We start from the raw sequence: 20,563 nt of genomic DNA, 5'->3' as shown, positions 1-20,563 counted from the left end.
TGTAAAATCATATATGATGTCTTTGCAGCATGCATAGGCCTAGTGCAACCAAAGAAGGAGGAGCCCCACAACTGGGGGGCGAATGTACCTTGGTGGCATGCCAGATCAAGCCGTAAAAATCTGTGGAAAATCATACGATGCCGGAAATCCCCGGGACCGGGCACAGTGTCTTCATATGCCCCTTGTAGGGTGTGGTAAAAGTTTGAGCGCGTTTCGCAAAAGCCTGACCGGAGGCCGCTTGTAAACTGCAGCATCTTCGAGTTAGTATCTAGCTATCGAGAGAGAACGTGTCTGGTTTGTGAATGAAATGCGTTGCCCGTTCCTCCATTGGCTATTTCAACCCTCCATCGCACTTGTATACATATATTAAGACACAATGCAAGTTTGGGTACCATTGATACCCCCAAGGCCCCCGACCGACCTAATCCTAGCCCGGTTGACCCGAAGATCTAGGCCTTTGACTTTCACCGAATGGCCTTTGACCAACGTACTTTTCCACCTGGTTGTGATAGGTCAGCCCATAGGAACATTTCAAAACAAGGTCTGGGCCCAACACACCAGCGGACCCCCCTCGTGTCGACCCGATGCGGCCATTCCCCCCCCCCCCTGCAAGTGTCGGCGGCAGCGCCTTCCGTGAAGGGGGTCACATTCCGGAGCCGCATGTCGTTTGTTTGCACCTGACAGCACACTTCCAGACATGTAAGAGGACCTGGCGCAAGATTTGATGGCATAGCTAGCCCCCAAAGGCCCCCGACCACACTCGTAGACATGCGAAGAACAATCCATGGTGGGGGATTTTTTCACATACTCCTGCATCTTACAAAAATATAAGAAATTGCCACACATATTATATCATACGTGTCTGCACTGTGTAAAAATCTCATGAATTGATTACGCTTCAAGTGTTCAGGAATATTCATGCAACGCCAAAACCGCAGAAGGATTACTTCGATTGCATCGCCGTTCATGAGGGCAAACCTCACACCGAAGCCGCGTATTGCCTCTTTAGACATGGCACCACATCTTTCGACATGTATGAGGACTCGATGCGATGCTCTGGTGGCATTGTCCCCCCCCCCCAAGGCCCCCGGTCAGCCGAACCCTGGACAAGTTGACCTGGAAATCTACGCCTTTGACTTTCACCGGACGATCTTTGACCAATGGACGTTTTCACCTGGTTGTGATAGGTCGGCCCATAGGAACACTTGAGAACAAGGTCTGGGACAAACCCACCATAAGATTCCCTTCGTGTCAACCCGACATGGCCGTTTCCTCCCTCCAAGTGACAACGGCATCGGCGTCCATGAAGGGTCACACTCCTGAGCCAGTTGCCTTTGCACCCGCCACCACAATCCTTGAAACAGTCTGATGAAGCAAACATGATTTAAGTTTGTTCAAATTTGAAACATGGTATAGCACATAATCCTTTCAAGATTCTGATAAAAAACCATATGAATTTCGTCAAAATCAATCCAAGTATCAATTACTTATGATTTTAATAAAGCAGAAGGACCTATATGCAAAAGTACAGGAGGCCACATTTCTAACATACTCAAAAACAAAAACAAACTGGATATTCATAATCTATGGAAAATTCTACCCTAAATCGATGTATAATTTGTGTATGTTTAAGTTTAGATAAGTTAGATTTAAATTAAACAAAATTTAACTTAAAAAATAAAAATAATTTTAAAAAAAACAAATAATATCTATGCCTACGGCCATGCCGTAGGCATAGTTCTCGGCCAGGGGCTGAAACTATGCCTACGGCTTTGCCGTCGGCATAGATCTGCCACGTGGCAGCTCCTAGTAAAAAAATATAGATAATATCTATGCTGACGGCCGCCGTCAGGGCCGTCGGCATAGATTTGACGGCGTCAGCCCGCCGTTTGTCCCTGGGCCACCAGGGCCACATCTATGCCGACAGCCTAACTATGCCTACGGCCACCGTAGGCATAGATCGATATATGCCGACGGCCTAACTATGCCTACGGCTACCGTAGGCATAGATGGAGGTATGCCGACGGCTTCTCTATGCCGACGGCTTTTCCCAGGCCGTCTGCGTAGCTCAAGTTATGCCGACGGCCCCGACAAAAAGCCGTCAGCATAGATAAGGCCGTAGGCATATAGGGTTATTCGGGTAGTGCTCTCTCTCATCACGTATAATCGCCGTTGATGCTCCAGCACCCTCATCCGCAAAGAATGTTGCGCCCACATTAAGTTTGATAAAATTTGGGTCAGGTATCTTCCATACTAGCGGTTGATGTACAACTCCCCCCCCCCCCCCCCCCCCCCCTCTATGTATCCTGTGCGGACTGCTTATAGAATCGACATGCTTGTAATTTGCAGGAGTACAACGTCACGCGTCTAACTAAATTTAAGTAAGCAATGCTAGTGGGAGACGTCATCTAACCAACATAGTATTGTCGTGTCTACAGCTTTTCAATAATCGTATCCAATTGAAAACGACTACGTGTGCAACTACAACTATTATAGAAGCCAACAAAAATAATCGCCGTGTTTGCATCGATGGGATTAATGTATCAAGAGTTTCATATAAAAAAGATAAAGATAAAATTGGCTGCAATTTTTTTGCGAGAAAATAAAAATTGATTGCATTTCCTAAACCAAAGTGTTGCATCTGTACAATGAATTGAGTTTCATAAACGATTAAGATAAAAAAAATGACTGCATTTTTTCTGAACCAAAAAAGTGTTGCATCCGTGCAATGAATTGGGCAATAAATTTGACTGCATTTTCACCTAGAATTGAAAAAGGCCCTAGATCATGGAAAAGGGTTGTCCCTGCATTTCCTGTAAATCCAAACAAGTTCGTGGCTGAATCCTCGGAAAGAAGGAGAGATCAGGGAGGGTGCCTTGGGGAGAGAGAGGGAGAGAACAGTGGGGAGAAGGAGGCACTTGCGTAGGTTGCTGCTACTGCGGCTGCGCGTACAGCTTCTGCTTCTAACTAGCTGGAGGTTGCCATGCATGACCCATGAGCGCCGGAGTATGGCGGCCACGTCCACTTCCATACATACATGTGAGAGAATGAACATTGCCGTCGGGCACGTCGATACCATCCAGTGGCAATGGCGTGCTCTGCTTCCACCAGCAACAGCAAGAACTTACACGGCAAGCAGCACGGGGCCCAGACCTTGGCGGCGAGAGCCAGCACTGCCACGGCTCGTGCCCAAGCAAGCTAGAGCGGCCATCTCACATGCATGGCAGAGAACAAGGTACACAGCACAGAACCTGCAGAGGGTCGCAAAGAGAACCACGGCAAGGCGACGGCGAGCTGGCGTGGTGATGGGGAACCACGGCAGGAGGTCGGCGACGGCGAGCTGGCGTGGTCAGGAGGCCGCGCGAGGGAGAACGACGGGGGTGCGCGGGCGGCCGCACGCATCTCTCCTCGAGTCCGACTCCAGCTCGGCGACCTCCTGGCTCTGCACGTATGCATGCCAACGTTTTTGAGTGGCAATTTTACACCTAACAAGGCTCGGAAACACTGCAGAATTCGCTCCTGGTTCACGCGCTGCTTGGTACGCACGCTTCTCTCCTTAAGTCCGAATCCACCTCAGCGACCTCCCGCTGGATATAAGCCTAGCTAGGGCCGCTGCCCGGCAACTCACAGCACCTTCCTTTCCTTCGCCGATCGAGCCCTCCTGTCGTTCCTCTGCAACCATCAGCACGCCCGCTCTCATGGCGCAGTGCTTGGCCTCGACGATGCACGACCAGATCCGTCGTGATCTCGAGCGCCGGAGGAAGGTCGTCAACGCAGCGAGGGAGAGAGTTGCAAGGAAGTCGTTTGCGCCGCCGTCGCCACGCCAATCGGCGCTGATCTCCTCCACGTCAACAACCGGCGCTGTTACCATGAACCGGGCCAACGCTACGAAGGAAGGGGTAGCAAACAAACGCTCTGCTCCGAAGCCGCCGCCGCCGCACCGACCCAGGTTCATCCCGTTCGCCAGAATCGCCACAACCAATGCTGCCGGCAAGAAGATCGAGTACTTGGACCTGGGAGAAGCTCCGAACAGGCCCCTTGTCCCGCGGAAGATGAAGATCCTGACCTCGTCCGCCATGAAGTCATCTGCCTCTCCGTCGGCATGCCGATCCGCGCTGATCTCTTCCGTCTCAAACGACCCTGCCGCCGTCAAGTTGGCAAACGCTACCAAGGAAGTGGTTGGAAAGAAACGCTCTGCTCCGCTGCCGCGGCCGCACCGACCCGCGCTCATCCCGCTCGCGACGACCAATGCTGCCGGCAAGAACATCGCTTACACGGAGCTGGGAGAAGCTAAGAAGAGATGCACTGCCCCGCCCCGCCGATCCTCGCTTGTCCCGGCCGCGTCCACCTTGAAGGTTTCAAGCGAGATTAGCATCTGTGATGTAGTGCAGTAGGTTGCACCTGTGGCTATTCGCGATATCAGTACTGAACTAGTGAAAAATATTACAGTACAGTATTTTTCTTGTAATTTGGATCGGAGTAGTTGACTTTTGATGGCCGACAATTGTTTTCCTGCAGCTTGAGTTTCATTGATTGATGCCATCGCCGCCAACACTGATTTGTCCATCCCTCACAAAAAAAAAACACTGATTTGTCTGACTGAAGCTGATTTCCAATTCATTAGCAATAGCTGCCCTATTTGTTTCACCTGTATCTTTTTTTTTTTGTCTGTCATCCAATTCATTAAAATAAAATCAAAGAACTGGACACCCTTGTGTTTGCAGGAAGTTGTGTCTCTGACAAAAATGGGCCACGCTCCACGACGACATACTTTCCGTGAGGCTTTGAAACAGGAACTGGGCATTAATCTGGAAGCCTTCACGGAACGTTATTTGGGCCTACCGACAGCGGTGGGGCGCATCACTAGTGGCTCTTTTGAACATATCGGAGAAAGAAGCCGTAGTAGTATGCATGGATGGGCAGAACGCTACCTAGCGTGTGCGGAGAGGGAGGTACTTCTAAAATCTGTTACACAGGCCATTCCCACCCACGGTATGAGTTGTTTCAAGTTAACAAAAAAGGTCTGCAAACAGCTCACATCATCCATGGCAAAATTCTGGTGGAGTAGCTCCATCGACAGGCGTTCGCTGCATTGGATGTCTTGGGAGAAGCTGTCCGCACCAAAAATACAGGGCGGGATGGGCTTTCGGGAGTTTGAAAAGTTTAACCTAGCGCTTCTCGGGAAGCATGGCTGGCGGCTCCTAACCCATCTGAATACCCTCTGTTCGCGAGTTCTCAAAGGAAAATACATTCCTAATGGAGAATTTTTGCAGGCTCACGCTCCAGCTTCTTCCTCCGCTACATGGAAGGCGATTATAGCCGGGCGTACAGCTTTGCAAACAGGCCTAATCAAGAGGGTAGGCAATGGCGAGTCAATTTCTGTTTGAAATGACACTTGGATTCCTACCACCACTTATCTCAAGCCTACAGGACGACAAGGGACCGATCATATTGAGCGTGTCTCTGAACTAATCGATCACCAGTCTGGAACTTGGGATGTTGAGGTAGTGAGGCGAAATTTTCTTGCACCTGATGCCGAGGCAATACTAAATATCCCAATTCGGCTCAATGGTGGAGAAGATACCCTAGCATGGGCTCTTGAAAAGTCCGGCGAATACACTGTGAAATCAGCTTACCGTGCTCTGGTGACTCGAGACGAGCTGCGTGCTCTAGAGGAAGGGACGGTAGTGGAAACTTCAGCGTCAGAAAAACAGTTGTGGGCCGCTCTTTGGAAACTCAAGGTCATACCTAGAGTTCGGGTTTTCTGGTGGAGGGTGCTCCGGGGCATCCTTCCAGATTATGCTACCTTGCACTATCGTCATAGCCGTACCACATCGCTATGTGATCTTTGCAAAGCTATGAACGAGGATCTGATGCATGCCTTGGTCCTTTGTTCTCATGCTAAGGCCTTCTGGACAGCAGCAAAAGAAGTACTTGGGATCAAACTTCCAAGGCTACACCTGCATACATGGGAGAGGGACTTAGTGGTGGATACTATGTTCTCCGATTCAGAGAGATGCAAAATTATTACTATCATGTACTCTATTTGGACCTCACGGAACAAATGGACACATGATGAGGAAGGGTACAACCCAATGCAGGCGGTTAAATGGGCCTGAGATGATCTAGCTCTTTTGGAGCTTCCGAAGGACCATTGCCGATCGCGTTCTAGCCAAGGCTGGATTCCACCAGCTCCTGGCTGGATCAAGATTAACACGGACGGGGCGATCGACAGCCAAGCTTGAACTGGAGGTGCAGGGGGGGTGGCGCGCTCTCATCTCTCCTTCATGGGTGCTTGGAGTAAGCCTTTACCCGGTGTCACGGATCCCTTCATTGCCGAAGTTTTGGCCATGCGAGAAGGTGTCATATTTGCACAGTTGAGGGGCTACTCGCATGTGGTAATGGAGTCTGATTGCCTAGAGGTCGTGAATCTCTGGAACTCGCATTACAACCCAGGTCGGTTGTGACGCCTATCTTCGATGAAATTAAGGGAAGAGCCATGGAGTTTGCTTCTTTTTCGGTTCGACACGTCAATAGGGAAGCCAATGTTGGAGCTGACCTATGTGCTAAACATGCCACTGCTTTATCGGTTTCAGATTGTTGGTCGGAGTCTGCTCCATCCTTTATAGCTGCAAGCCTTATGGCTGATTGTAACAGAATTTCTATCATGCGATAAAGATCCCTATTTCCAGTCAAAAAACAAAGCTAATTGAGTTTTTTTTAGAGAATATGCAAACAAGCATTTGCACTATCCTTTTTTGTATGTGGATGATATCTTGCTTTGCTAGCAGTGATGTTAGTCTGCTACAAGAAACCCAAGAAATTCTTGTACTCAATTTTTGATATAATAGATCTGCATGTTTTAGGCATAGAAATTCACTGAGATAGGAAAAGTGAAGTTTTTGGACTATCGTAGAAGGCATATTTAGAAAAGGTTCTTAAAAATAATAATATGCATACGAGTAAAGCCACACCTGCTCCTATAGTCAAGGGCGACAGTTTTGGGAAATTTCAATGTCCCAGGAACCAGTACGAGATTGATCAAATGAAAGCAGTACCATATGTTTCGGTTGTTGGAAGTTTACAGTATGCACAAGTGTGCACTCGCCCTGACTTAGATTTTATCAACGGGGTACTCGGTAGATATCAAGACAATCCAGGCACAGAGCACTGGAAGATGGTAAAAAAAAGCATTGTGTTATGCGCAAGGTACGAAGGACCTCATGCTAACCTACATGAGATCTGATTCCCTAGAGATAAGAGGGTATCCAGAAGCAGATTTTGCGGGAGACAAAGATGATAGAAAATCCACGCTAGGATACGTGTTCACTCTCGTTGGAGGGGCTATTTCGTGGAAAAGCTCGAAACAGTCAATAGTTGCATCGTCCATGATGTATGCAGAATTTATAGCTTGTTTTGAGGCCACGGGGCAGGCAATATGGTTAAAGAAATTTATACCTGACTTGAAAGTGGTAGATTGTATTGACAAACCACTAAAGATGTACTCTGACAACCAGCCCGCGGTATTCTATATATGTTCACAACAACAACTCGAGTAATAATGCTGTCAAAATAATAGAGATAAAATATTATGTTGTGAAAAATAAAATCCAGGATCACACTACAAATCTTGAGCATATAAGGACAAAGGATATGCTTGCGGATCCGCTTACGAAAGGCTTACCATCCAATGTGTTCAAGGAACACTTAGCTGGCATGGGTTTAAGGAAAAGCCTATGACTCCTGGATCATGAGAGGCCCAAAAGAAACATAATTTGTTTCAAAACAGAAAGGTATATTGTAGCTGTCTGATTCTATCGGCAGTTGAGCTGTGACGATGAAACATGCTCTATGTACCAATCGGTGATGAAACTTGTAAAGTACAAAGTTAAAAGTAATTTGAGACCAAGGGGGGGATGTTAGATTGATCTGCACCCATTTGACCTCAACGGCTCAACGGGCCCCTTGGCATGCGCCCTGATCGGGGACGCCCAACCCTCTTTTGGTTGGTGGGCCTCTGTCGCCAGCACTATACAGAGAGGTCGGGGCCAGACGCACAGATCACGAGGTTCATCGTGCGCCACACACCCCACCGACACCCCAATCCGATCTAGGTTAGTGCTAGGCTGACGGGAAGCTCTGCCGCCGCCTCTGCCCACTCGCCATCACCATTGTCACCCTCCGCCATGGCCACCAGCTCGAGCTCATCGAGCCAAGGAGAAGGTAGACTACTGTCAAATCTCTAATCTACCCGATCCTAAGGATCTAGTATCAGTTAAAACACGAAACAAAGAACACCAGTGTAGACGAATGGAGCAGCTCGCAGGCATGTCATCGCTGTTGGCTCGTTGGACTAAATTAATACTCCAGTGTACACCAATGTAAGAGATCGTCAACAGATATGACCCCGGCTTGAGCTGTGCGCATTGACACGTCCCTGCACTTCACCTAACCAATCAGATCACCCCGTGTCACCCAACCAATGGGATTTCTACCGCAGTTTCTTCTCCACCAAGTCAATACAAGCAAGACTAATATAGTACTACCACTCTCTCATGTTTAATTTATGGGCCAGTGCGTGAATCAAAGGGCAATACATAATTTAGACAAATGGGCATATGAATCTCTATATGTACTGTGGCTCCCGACTGTACGATAGCCATCAAAACAAAGTTCCACTTGCACTGCCATAAACTTGTCTTCTCTCACCTCTCAACCAAGACACCAATTGCTTCCGCACGGCCATGAACCTAGCCTCAATTCCATGGGGATCCGTGATCCGCGGCATCCTAGGCCTTGTGCTTCTGTGGCAGGCCACCCGGCTGCTACACTGGTTGTGGTGGTGCCTGCGGCGGTTGGGGCGGGCGCTGCATGCACAGGGGCTCAGAGGAACTCCGTATCGCTTCCTCACCGGCGACATTATTAAGGCCAACCGACGAAACAGGGGGGCACGGTCAAAGCCCATGTTGCTGGGTTGCCACGACATTAGTCCTCATGTCGCTTCGTTCCTCCATGACGTCCTACGGAAGCATGGCAAGATGTGTGTGTCGTGGCTTGGCCCGACTCCGAAGGTAACCATTGTAGACCCTAGCCTAGGCAAGGAGGTGATGTCCAACAAGTTTGGCCATTTCGAGAAGCTCAGGTTCCCGGCGCTGTCGATGTTGCTTGCCAAAGGTGTGGCGGACTACGAGGGCGAGAAATGGGCCAAGCATAGGAGGATCCTCAACCCCGCATTTCATCTCGAGAAGCTCAAGGTGCGTACGTGTAATTTTGTCACATAAGGCACATATGACTTTTATGTGTATATGCTTGTAAATACTCATTGTGATTAAGTGTGGGCTATGGCTAAATCTCTCGCAACTCATGCTACCTGCGTTTTCTGCGTGCTGTGAAGAGCTTGTTGGTAAATGGATGCGGTCCCTTGACCCTAACAATTCATGCGAGTTGGATGTCTATCCAGAACTTCAGAGCCTCACCGGAGATGTCATTTCTCGCACTGCATTCGGGAGTAGCTACCTTGAAGGAAGGGAGATTTTCCAGCTGCAATCCGAGCAAGCCGAGCGCCTCTTGACCAACCTGAAGAAGATTATCATACCTGGTTACACGTGAGTTAGCACATGGTACCATGTAAACTTCAAAGTATTTACCACAAACCAGTTATTTTTACTAATTATGTATAAGCGTGTAAATTTTCAGATTCCTGCCTACAAGAAACAATCGAAGGATGCATCAAACTAACAGAAAGATTGAATCCATTTTGCGTAATCTAATTGAGAAGAGAATGAAAGCAATGCAAGAAGGAGAAAGCACCAAAGATGACTTACTCGGTCTAATTCTCCATTCAAGCATGACTGCCACAAATGAAAATAGTCAATCCATCCCCGGAATGACAATTGAAGAGGTCATAGAGGAATGCAAGCTATTTTATTTTGCAGGATCGGAGACAACATCAGTATTACTCACATGGACAATGATAGTACTAAGTATGCACCCAGAGTGGCAATACCGTGCAAGGAACGAGATCCTTGGCATATTTGGGAAGAACAAACCTGAGTATGAGGGCTTTGGTCGACTCAAAACGGTGAGCAATGTTGGAACTGCTCGATTTCATTGAAACAATAAAACTGTGAAAGTGATTTGGACTTATAAAGTTTATATATCAATCTACGACCGATGCAGGTGACCATGATTCTATATGAGGTTCTTCGGCTATACCCACCGGCCATCACATTCATTCGAAAGACATGCAAGGATATGAAGATCGGAGGCATCACATACCCAGCCGCCATCCTCATCGAACTACCCTGTGTTGTTCATCCACCACGATATTGAAATTTGGGGCAACGATGCACTTGAGTTCAATCCGGAGAGGTTCGCTGAGGGGATCTCCAAGGCATCCAAGGATGTGGGTGCATTCCTCCCATTCGGTTGGGGGCCACGGGTCTGCATCGGCCAGCAATTTGCGCTTCTTGCGGCCAAGATGGCAATGTGTATGATTCTTCAACATTTTGAGTTCAGCCTTGCACAGGCATACACTCATGCACCGCACGATGTGACATTTTTGCGTCCGATGCATGGTGCTCAAATTAAGCTCTACGCGATTTGATCATTATGCTCGCTCACGCCTCATTCATTGCCATGTGTGCACTCATGTGGTAAGACTTTATTTGGAAATTTGTACCAATGTATTGTCTATGTTTTCTTAGAAATAAAAAGCCAACACATTTGGGGCTTCCTTGTTCGATCTATAACCATCTGAAAATATGGTAGTTGGCTTTTATTATCATTCTATGATGGAACAAGACACCCAAAGTTCCAGCAACAAAGCACAATACGTTGTGAGGGCTCTCTGACTTCTGGCAATTCCAAGCATGAGTTTTGACCTCACTGAAAATTTCTTTTGAGAATTTAATTGCAAATTCTCTCTTTCTCTTTCTCTCTCTCTCTCTCTCCTGGTTTATCCTTTTAAGTAAACACATAATCTCAAATTTCGTGTGTTTTTGGTGTAGCGTCAAACACCCCTTTTAAGCAATTTTTGTTGGATTGCACTGTAACGTTGCGTTGTAAGGGAAGACTACTCTAGAAGTATATGAGAAAAAACACACACAGGAGGAGAAGCAAAACTGCGACGGCGCTCTGGGCCCAAGTCCAACGCTTGTCGTGCCACGAGGCCCAGATAAAGCGATCGCAAAGCCCATGAAGCTAGACAGCCCTCCCGTGACTCCCGTTCCGCTCGCTCGTGGTAGTGGCTGCTGCTGCGCTTCGGTTGTTTTAGTCCCACCTCGCCCAGCCAAGGAGGACGGAGCAGGAGAGCCGCTATAAGAGGAGAGGCAGGTGCGACATTGCTCCATACTTACCTGGACGGGGTCGACGGGTGATCAGGAAGATCACATGGTGGGTGCGTTGGCTTACCATCTTCCCAAAGTGGGAGAGTGGACGTCATAATTTGTGGTAGAGGGGTACGCGTTCGCGCGGCCCCTGCCAAATCTGCAAAATTAAACTTTGGTCCTTGTCCGAGCTTAAACCACTTCCAATTTCGCCGAGCGACATTTCAGAGCAACTGAAGCTAGCGGCGGTCAGCATTGCCGTGCTACACGGACTGGACCACAGTACAGTACTTACCAGTCAACCGGTCAAGTCAATGTGTCTAACCTGTAGCCTACGCTACAGCAATGTACCCAGCGGTAGAAGACGACATGATCTTGACGCAGAGAAGACGAAACAAGAAAATTTACATGGTATAAGAGCAGCTACAACCACAACTTGGAAATTCCACCCCTAATCGTCCGCGGGTCACAACACACTAAAAATCGTTTTCACAATCGGATACCTCAGAGCAACTCCAACGGGCTGACCCAAACGGACGGCGATTTCGTCCGCTTTTTGTCCGTTTGGGTCGGCCACGCGGACACGGACGTCCACTTCCGTGTTTGGGTCGGCGTATGCGTCCAACGCGCGCCCGACCCATTTTGACGGCGTCGACAAAAAAAAAACTGTGCACGCATATTTGAACTGAAAATAACTTAATTATACATTAAAGCCGGCCAGGAAGGCCGACGAGAGTCCACGCGTCCACATTAGCATTTAAAAAAAACCTAACTACGAGGCGACGCGCTACCCAGCGCACCCTAGGCGGCGGCGTCGTCGTCGTCCTCGGGGTCGGTGAGGTCAATGAGCGTCGGCGGAGGGTCGGCCCAGGGAAACGCCGTGGCCCATGCGGCGACGACGTAGTCAAGGGGTAGCCATTCCGGCGGGGTAGTGCCGGCGCGGGGGGTTGTGCCGCCGCCGATGCAGCCGCGGCCTGGCGCGCCTCCTCCTCGAGGTCGCGCTCGAGCATCTCCTCCGCTCATCGGCCAGCCGTCGCTGCCGCCAGTGCTCGAGGTAGGCCGCCTCCTGCGTCGGGGTCGCCTCCATCCAAACCGGCGGCGCGGGCACCCACTCGCGCACCACTCCCGTCCAGGAGAAGCTCGCGATGGAGCCCGGCTCCGGCTCCAGCTGCGGCTCCGGGTGGGCCTTGACGAGGCGTCGGGGAGGGGATGGCGGCGCCACCGGCGGCACCACGCAGTCGCCGGCCGCGGAGAGGGCCATGGCCTGCGCCATGGCCGCCTCGTACCGAGCCTCTTCTGCTGCCTCCGCCCAGCGCCGCTCGTCCTTCTCGCTCTCCCGGTAGACAGCCGCAGGGGTGAGTCGAAGGCGTACGCCTCGTCGCGGCGCTGCTCCGACGTCAGGAGCGCCCGCCAGCGACGCACCTCCTCCGCATGCGTCCTAGCCGACCGCGGCGCCGCCGGCACTGGGTCCTTTCCGGATCCAGATGCCAGTCGTGCGGCAGCGTCACGTCGGGATAGGGCAGTGGCACGCGGTGGCGCCAGTGCCACTCCGCCTGGTGCATGGGCACGTTCACCTGCTGCCTCTGTCGGCGAGCCGACGCAGGCGGAGGCGGGGTGAACTCCGCAGGGAAGGGGACGACGGGGGCCTTGCCCTTCGACTTGCTGCCGCTGCCGGAGAAGAGCCCCATTTGGACGGCTGGGGTGGCTGGGGTGGCTAGGGTTTGGTTGCCGGCGACGAGGGAGGAGCGTGGCTAGATGGGGACGGGAAGTGGATGAGGACGGCCCCGCCACATGGTCGGCTTAAAAAAGGATGACCGCCGTCGCTGACGCATGGGCCCGGGGTCATAAATTAAGCTGACCGGCGAGGGGGCCGGGTGGTTGGGCGATCAACAGGTGGGGCCGCGACGGACGTCGAGAAGGCGCGCGTGGCGTCTGTTCCGCGTCCGCGCCGACGCATTTGGGGCGCAAATTTGGGCCACAAATGCGTCGGCGCGGACACGGAGCGGACGCTTTTGGGTTTGGGTCGGCGCGTTGGGCCTTCACTTTTGTCCGCGCCAACCCAAACGGACGGCGGCGGACGAAATAGATCGCCCCGTTGGAGTTGCTCTTATTTGTGCATCATCAAATCCATATTATTGCATGCACGTGAAACCCAATCTAAAACTGAACCCATCTGGCTCCGCCGTGTCCATGTCTGGCGATTGGTTGCGCCCGCCCAAATGTTGGTCTGATGGTATTTTCTCTTCTGAACCGTGACCGGGAAGCCCGCCCGATGGTATTTTCTCTTCTGAACCGTGACCGGGAAGCCCGCCCGAGCGTTTGGGACGGATATGGGGTCCGGTTGTAGATGCTCTAACCATTCCGGATACCCGTCTTGGACGGTTACACGGTTTGAAGTCCAGTCCCTCTCATAACTCGTAACCTTATAGCAGGAAGAGTAGATGCTACAGCGACTTGCAATGGATTCATGGAAGCCATGTGAACCCGGGCCCTGCGGGCCTCACATGTGTGTGATATATACATGGACACATGGCTGTAGCACTGGTTGCATGAGAAGCAAGCAGAACCAAGATGGTTGCCATGGTGGCCACCAGAGCTGCCTACATTTTCAGCACATCCATCTCACTCCTCTTGCTGATCCCCGTTGCTCTCGCCAAGGATCATCATACTCATGGCACCAGCTACCTCGAGAGAGGTTCATCGGTGTTCATCGAGGACGACACCACTACCAACACCACCACCATCCTTGCGTCGCCCAACGGCCTCTTCGCCTGCGGCTTCTACAAGGTGGCCACCAACGCCTTCGTCTTCTCCATCTGGTTCCACGGCTCGTCGGCGAAGACCATCGCGTGGACAGCCAACCGCGACGCACCGGTGAACGGCAGAGGGTCCAGGCTCACCTTCCGAAAGGACGGGAGCATGGCCCTGCTTAACTACGATGGCACGGCCGCCTGGAGCACCAGCACGACCGCGACTCGTGCCAGCCGTGCAGAGCTTCTCGACAGCGGCAGCCTTATCATCGTGGATCCAGACGGTCGGAGCCTCTGGACAAGCTTCGACTCACAGACCGACACGCTTCTGCCATCGCAGCCGATGACTCGGAACATAAAGCTGGTATCTGCATCTGCCAGGGGCTTGCTCTATTCAGGTTTCTATACATTATACTTTGACAGCGACAATGAGCTAAGACTCATCTACAATGGCCCTGACATCAGTAGCATATATTGGCCTGCCCCTTTCAACCAACCGTGGGTAAATGGAAGGACTACTTATAACAGCAGCCGGTATGCTGTTCTTGAACAGACAGGCAAGTTTGTCGCGAGTGACAACTTTACATTTGATGCTTCCGATCTTGGTGATCAGGTTATGAGGAGGTTGACTCTGGATTTTGATGGCAACCTAAGGCTGTATAGCCTAGACGCGACAAGCAGCGATTGGTCGGTCTCTTGGACGGCATTCCGCCGAGTCTGCGATATACATGGGCTGTGTGGCAAAAACAGCATCTGCAAATACCGACCGAAGCTCGAGTGCTCTTGCCTTGAAGGTTTCGAGGTGGTTGATACAAGCGACTGGAGCAAAGGGCGCACGCCCAATGTAAACAAGACAGCCAACTGGGACAACAGGAGAAGACACAAGGCAAACAGCACGGCCACCCAGGATTTCTCATTCAAAAAGCTCGCCGAAACTGACTTCTATGGATATGATTCGAACTATGTGCAGCAGGTGTCAATTCTGCAGTGCAGACGTATGTGCTGGACAATGCTGATTGCAAAGCTTTTGCTTACCGTCAGGGAGAAGGCACGTGTTATACAAAGGTCTACCTTTTTAACGGCCAGAGCTTTGCATATCCTCCCAACGACATTTATCTGAAAGTTCCCAGGAGGTTGCTGTCTTCGCCAGAATTGATTTCTTCACTAGCCCACACATGCAGAGTTCATGAAAAAGAGGCAGACACTTCATCACAGATGTTCCAGGATGGCTCTTCCAAGTTCAAGTTTGGCTACTTCCTTTCTTCTGCGTTGACGCTGCTTTTCATCGAAGTAACTTTAATCATCGCTGCTTGTTGGATTGTTTATAAATGGGAGAGAAGACCAGAGATCACAGATGAAGGTTACATGATAATATCAAGCCAGTTCCGCATATTTAGCTACAAGGAGTTACAGAAGGCAACCGATTACTTCCGAAAAGAGCTAGGAAGTGGTGCATCAGGAGCAGTTTATAAGGGAGTCCTCGATGATGAAAGGAAGGTCGCGTGAAGAAGCTAAATGATGTGATCCAAGGAGAGCAGCAGTTCAGGTCTGAGTTAAGTGTCATAGGCAGAATTTATCATATGAATCTGGTCAGAATTTGGGGGTTTTGTGTCGAGAAGACATGCAAGCTCTTGGTTTCTGAGTTCATTGAGAATGGTTCTTTAGCCACAGTTCTGTTTGATTACCAGAGCCTATCTCCTGTGCTCCAATGGGGCCAAAGGTACAATATTGCAGTTGGGGTGGCAAAAGGACTGGCCTATCTCCACCATGAGTGTCTTGGATGGATCGTGCATTGTGATGTCAAGCCAGAGAACATATTGTTAGACAAAGACTTTGAGCCCAAGATTGCAGATTTTGGACTGGTGAAGCTACTGCAACGAGGATCAAGCGCACAGATGTTGTCAAGAGTGCACGGGACTAGAGGCTACATTGCACCAGAATGGGCTCTGAATCTTCCAATCACTGGCAAAGCCGACGTTTACAGCTATGGAGTAGTGCTTCTTGAGTCAGTGAAGGGGATCCGGGTTTCCAGTTGGATGGTTGAGGGTAAGGAGGAAGTGGAAATGGCTGTTAGATGTTCTACTGAAATTCTTAAAGAGAAACTTGCAGGCGAAGATCAGTCATGGATTCTGGAGTTCGTCGACTATAGACTGGATGGAGAATTCAACCATTCAGAAGCACTCATGATGCTTAAGATAGCAGTATCATGTGTGGAAGAAGAGAGGAGCAGAAGACCGAGCATGAGCCATGTGGTCGAAACTCTGCTTTCACTTGTGGAATAATGTTCAATACTGTATTTACTACTGCTACATCTAGCTGACGTGTGTAAGAATAATATTCTGTGATGTTACACAGAAAAGTTGCCCTTATCCCTGCCATGTGTAGCAACTCTACGGATTTGTATCAATACCTAACTACTATGTAGGAGTATTTCATTTGTCTATCTGTTTGGAAGTTTAGGTCTATATAACACATCTATCTACTTCCAGCAGTTTTGAAGAAGAAATCATTAATCCTTAGGAGCTAAATCGATAGCAAACAGAAATATATCGAATCTAACATGAATAGTAGGTTGGATCAATCTAGCCAGTTTATTACTTGATTTATTGAGCAGCCAACAGATTAATGAACCCAATGTAAACAGAATACTCACCACTATACAAACTATATATGATCCAAAAGAATGAACAATGACAGGACCTGTTAAACAATCACCAGTGCTAGACCGGCGTCCGCCAATCACTCATCGTTGCTGCCAATGCGCTCCGCAGCGCTACTGCCCGCTTATCAACCTTGAACCCTTCCTCTGCGGCATGATCTCTCCGGCTCTGCATTGCCCCCAAATCATTCTCTGGTTCATCCCCCTCCTCCGGTGCCAATGCAGAGTAATCCTCCCTCGCCAGCAGCACATTGTGGAGCATCGCGCACGTCCCAATGCACGTCACGGCGGCGCGAGGGCTCTCCTCCTCGTGGAGCCGCGCGATGGCGCCCCACCCCATCAGGCTCCGGACGGCGCGCCTCGCCGGGCGGCACATTGCCCTGTGCGCGGCGTTGAAGTGGGCCTCCGGGGAGCCCGGCGCCACCGCCCCCTCGAAGGGCACCATGAGCCAGCGGAGGAGCGGGTACCCGTTTCCATCCGCAACCAGGTACTGCGCGGGGTCGAGCAGCTTCCCCTGCTCCAGCTCCTGGTGCAGGGACGAGAGCCTGAGCACCTCGAGGTCGGCGCGGTCGCCGCGGAAGCCGGCGGCGAGGGAGAGGATGCGGGAGGAGGCGCCGGCGACGAGCTGCGCGGCAAGGGGCCCGCCCGGGCCGGCGAAGCGCGCGCAGGCGAGCGCGCCGCGGCAGGAGGGGAGCGGGGAGGATGAGGAGGAGGAGGCCGAATTGGAGGGGAAGGCGAGCCAGAAGCAGAAGTTGGCGAGGAGGACGCGGCGGAGGCGTCGTGACGCGGCCCGCGGGGCGGAGGGCGGGACGCGGAAGAGCGCGGCGAGCGCCGGGTAGGGGAGGCCGGAGGCGAGGCGCGCGAGGGCGAGCGCGAGGAGGGTCGGGCACGGGAGCGAGGGGTGGGAGAGGAGCGGGTCGAGCAGGCCCGAGAGGTAGTGGAAGGTGGGCGCGGACACGCGGAAGGCCAGCGGGTAGTGGTCCGGGCTCGTCGGCGGCAGCGGCAGCGGCGGCGAAGGCGGGGGCGGAGGCAGGGGAGGAGGCGGGACGGCGACGACGACGGGGGTCGCGGGGCCGGCCTCAGCGCCGTCGCCGTCGCCGTCGCTGTCGCTCCGCCTGCGCTTGCGGGCGGGGTCGGGGTCGGGGCCGAGGAGGTCGAGGACGAGGACGGAGACGGCGGAGAGGAGCTGGTGGGTGAGCAGGAGGAGGGGCTGGGACGACGGGGGCGGCGTCATGGGCGGCGGGGGCGCATGGCGATGGCGGGGCGGGGCGGTGGTGGTGGTTGCGCTGTCGATGGGTGAGCGGAGGGATTTTGTATGGAGGGGGTGCGATCGCGGTGACGCGACACGGCGATGGCGCCGTCCGGACGTTTCCGTGCACGCCCCTAGGCTAGGCTCCTAGCCAGGGTGGCCCTCCGGTCCGGTCTCCCCCGTCCTCTCACCTCACCACTTGGAGGGCTGGAAAGGTTGCTACAGGGCTCCAGCAGGGAACCAATCGCGACAAGAGGATGGATTTGTCAAAAGTCCACTAGGCAGGCGGGCAGGCGGGCTCGTGTCGATCGACGCGAGCGTGTGCTCTAATCCTATCCTATCCTCACGTGTCTAATAGAGACGGGAAACGGGCCTACGGAAATGGCAATGCACTCCCTCCCTCCCTTTGTACCAACCAAGATAATCGAAGTTTCAGTTTCATCCCAAGTCAAACTAGCTTAAATCTGTCTAACTACAGAGAAAAAACCTGCTACCTTCGAGAAGGGGAACGACGCCGTGACGCCGCCGCCATCCGATTCGGAGAGCCGGACCTGCGTTTTTCCTCGATCCTTGAAGAGGGGCGCGGATAAAGGCCGTGGCAACGCCTCCAAGAAGGGAAACGGCACCGACATGTGTCGCCGCTGCCGGCATCAGCAAGCCGGGCATGGATTTCGTATGGCCCGGATCCGAGCAGTCACATAGCCGCCAGATCAGGATTCGAAGATGAGGAAGTCCTGGACTAAGGGGTCCTCGGATCCATAGATCCCATAGGGCGACCGCCACCTCGGAAGGGAGGAGGTGGGTGAGGGAGTCCTGGACTAAGGGGTCCTCGGACAGCCGGACTATATACTTTGGCCGGACTGTTGGACTATGAAGATACAAGATAGAAGACTTCGCCCCATGTCCGGATGGGACTCTTCTTTGCGTGGAAGGCAAGCTTGGCGATTCGGATATGTAGATTCCTTTCTCTGTAACCGACTTTGTACAACCCTAGTCCCCCCGGTGTCTATATAAACCGGAGGGTTTAGACTTCTAGGGTTTAGGCACAACAATCATAACCTCATATGTTAGACTTCTAGGGTTTAGCCATTACGATCTCGTGGCAGATCAACTCTTATAATACTCATATTCATCAAGATCAATCAAGCAGGAAGTAGGGTATTACCTCCATAGAGAGGGCCCGAACCTAGGTAAACATTGTGTCCCCCGCCTCCTGTTACCATTAGTCTTAGACGCATAGTTCGGAACCCCCTACCCGAGATCCGTCGGTTTTGACATCGACATTGGTGCTTTCATTGAGAGTTCCACTATGTCGTTGAAGACAGGCTTGATGGCTCCATCATTCATCTACAACAATGCAGTCCAGGGGGAAATCTTCCTCCCCGGACAGATCTTCGTATTCGACGGCTTCGCACTGTGGGCCAACTCGTTTAGCCATCTAGAGCAGATCGATAGCTACGCCCCTGGCCATCAAGTCAGAGTTGGAAGCATGAATTTTGTGGCCGATATCCGCGGAGACTTGATCTTTGACGGATTAGAACCCATGAGGGCTGTCCCCGGCCACCACGATGAACATGACCTAGATCTGTCATCTGGCCGTGCACAGGAAATAGCGCATATGACCGCCCTGGCCCTAGAGCCGGAGCGGACTGCGTCGTTTGAAGACGGGAGGCTTAACCCCGCCACAGAGGCCGCAGATTCAGTGGCGCTCGAACCGCACACAGACCCAACATCGAGTTGGGCTCGTGTCACCAGAACCTCGAACTCGTCTCCGGCAATGGGTTCCGGACCGCGTGCATCCGCGTCCATCGAACCTGATTGGGCGCCGGTCTTGGAGTTCAGCTCCGCGGACATCTTCTAGCACTCGCCTTTTAGCGACATGTTAAGCTCATTAAAATTCCTCTCCTTATCAGGAGACTCTCAGCCGAACTATGTTCGGCTCGAGTGGGAAGCGGACAATGAAGAACTTTGTGTCCCACCCACCACCCACTTTATAGACACTGTAGATGACTTAACCGACATGCTTGACTACGACTCCGAAGACATCGACGGTATGGACGACGATGCCAGAGAGGAGTATGAACCACCGCATACAGGCCGTTGGACAACAACTTCCTCATACGACATATACATGGTGGATACACCCAAAGAAAACAACGGCGACAATAAAAACCCAGTCGAGGATAAACCTCCTGAGATACAGCCAAATCACCGACGTCAGCGGCACCGCCCTAAGCCACGCCGTAGTAAAAACAACAACATTGTTACAGACGATGATGATAATCTGAACCAAGACGAAGACCCCGCAGACCCAGCGTTGGAGCAGGGCATGCAAAAGGACGGCAAACATAGTCCGGAGATGATGTCCGACCATAGCAACGCCGAAGACAGCAATTACCAACCTGTCTCTGAAGAGGAGATCAGCCTGGGCGACGACGAATTTGTCATCCCAGAAGAACCATTAGAACAAGAACGCCTCCACCAACGGCTTATCGCCACTGCAAGGAGCCTGAAGAAGCAGAAGCAACGACTTAAAGCCGCACAAGATACGCTCAACGACAGATGGAACGAAGTGCTA

At 51.8% G+C, this 20,563-nt stretch overlaps 1 protein-coding gene and 3 pseudogenes across 1 annotated transcript; 3 read left to right on the top strand and 1 right to left on the bottom strand.

The window, feature by feature from the left end:
- Nucleotides 1-8,744: 8,744 nt before the first annotated feature.
- On the top strand, nt 8,745-10,606 carry LOC123157589 (cytochrome P450 72A15-like; annotated as a pseudogene).
- Nucleotides 10,607-11,349: 743 nt separating this feature from the next.
- Nucleotides 11,350-11,482, top strand: LOC123163237 (uncharacterized; annotated as a pseudogene).
- A 2,321-nt stretch (nt 11,483-13,803) lies between these two features.
- On the top strand, nt 13,804-16,359 carry LOC123156272 (putative receptor protein kinase ZmPK1; annotated as a pseudogene).
- Nucleotides 16,360-16,633: 274 nt separating this feature from the next.
- Nucleotides 16,634-18,191, bottom strand: LOC123156273 (protein ALP1-like). The gene has a single exon (XM_044574418.1). It carries the CDS (start codon nt 17,968-17,970, stop codon nt 16,798-16,800), a length of 1,173 nt encoding a protein of 390 aa, XP_044430353.1. The 5' UTR covers nt 17,971-18,191; the 3' UTR covers nt 16,634-16,797.
- Between the last annotated feature and the right edge of the window lie 2,372 nt (nt 18,192-20,563).

This window comes from Triticum aestivum, chromosome 7B, assembly GCF_018294505.1.
Source record: "Triticum aestivum cultivar Chinese Spring chromosome 7B, IWGSC CS RefSeq v2.1, whole genome shotgun sequence".
NCBI lineage: Eukaryota > Viridiplantae > Streptophyta > Magnoliopsida > Poales > Poaceae > Triticum > Triticum aestivum.
The sequence above is the reverse complement of the archived record's forward strand: the minus strand, read 5'-3'. Positions and strand labels throughout refer to the sequence as shown.

What these genes read in the sequence shown, in the direction of transcription:
- LOC123156273 (XM_044574418.1), bottom strand. Translation starts at nt 17,970, where the DNA reads ATGACGCCGCCCCCGTCGTCCCAGCCCCTCCTCCTGCTCACCCACCAG.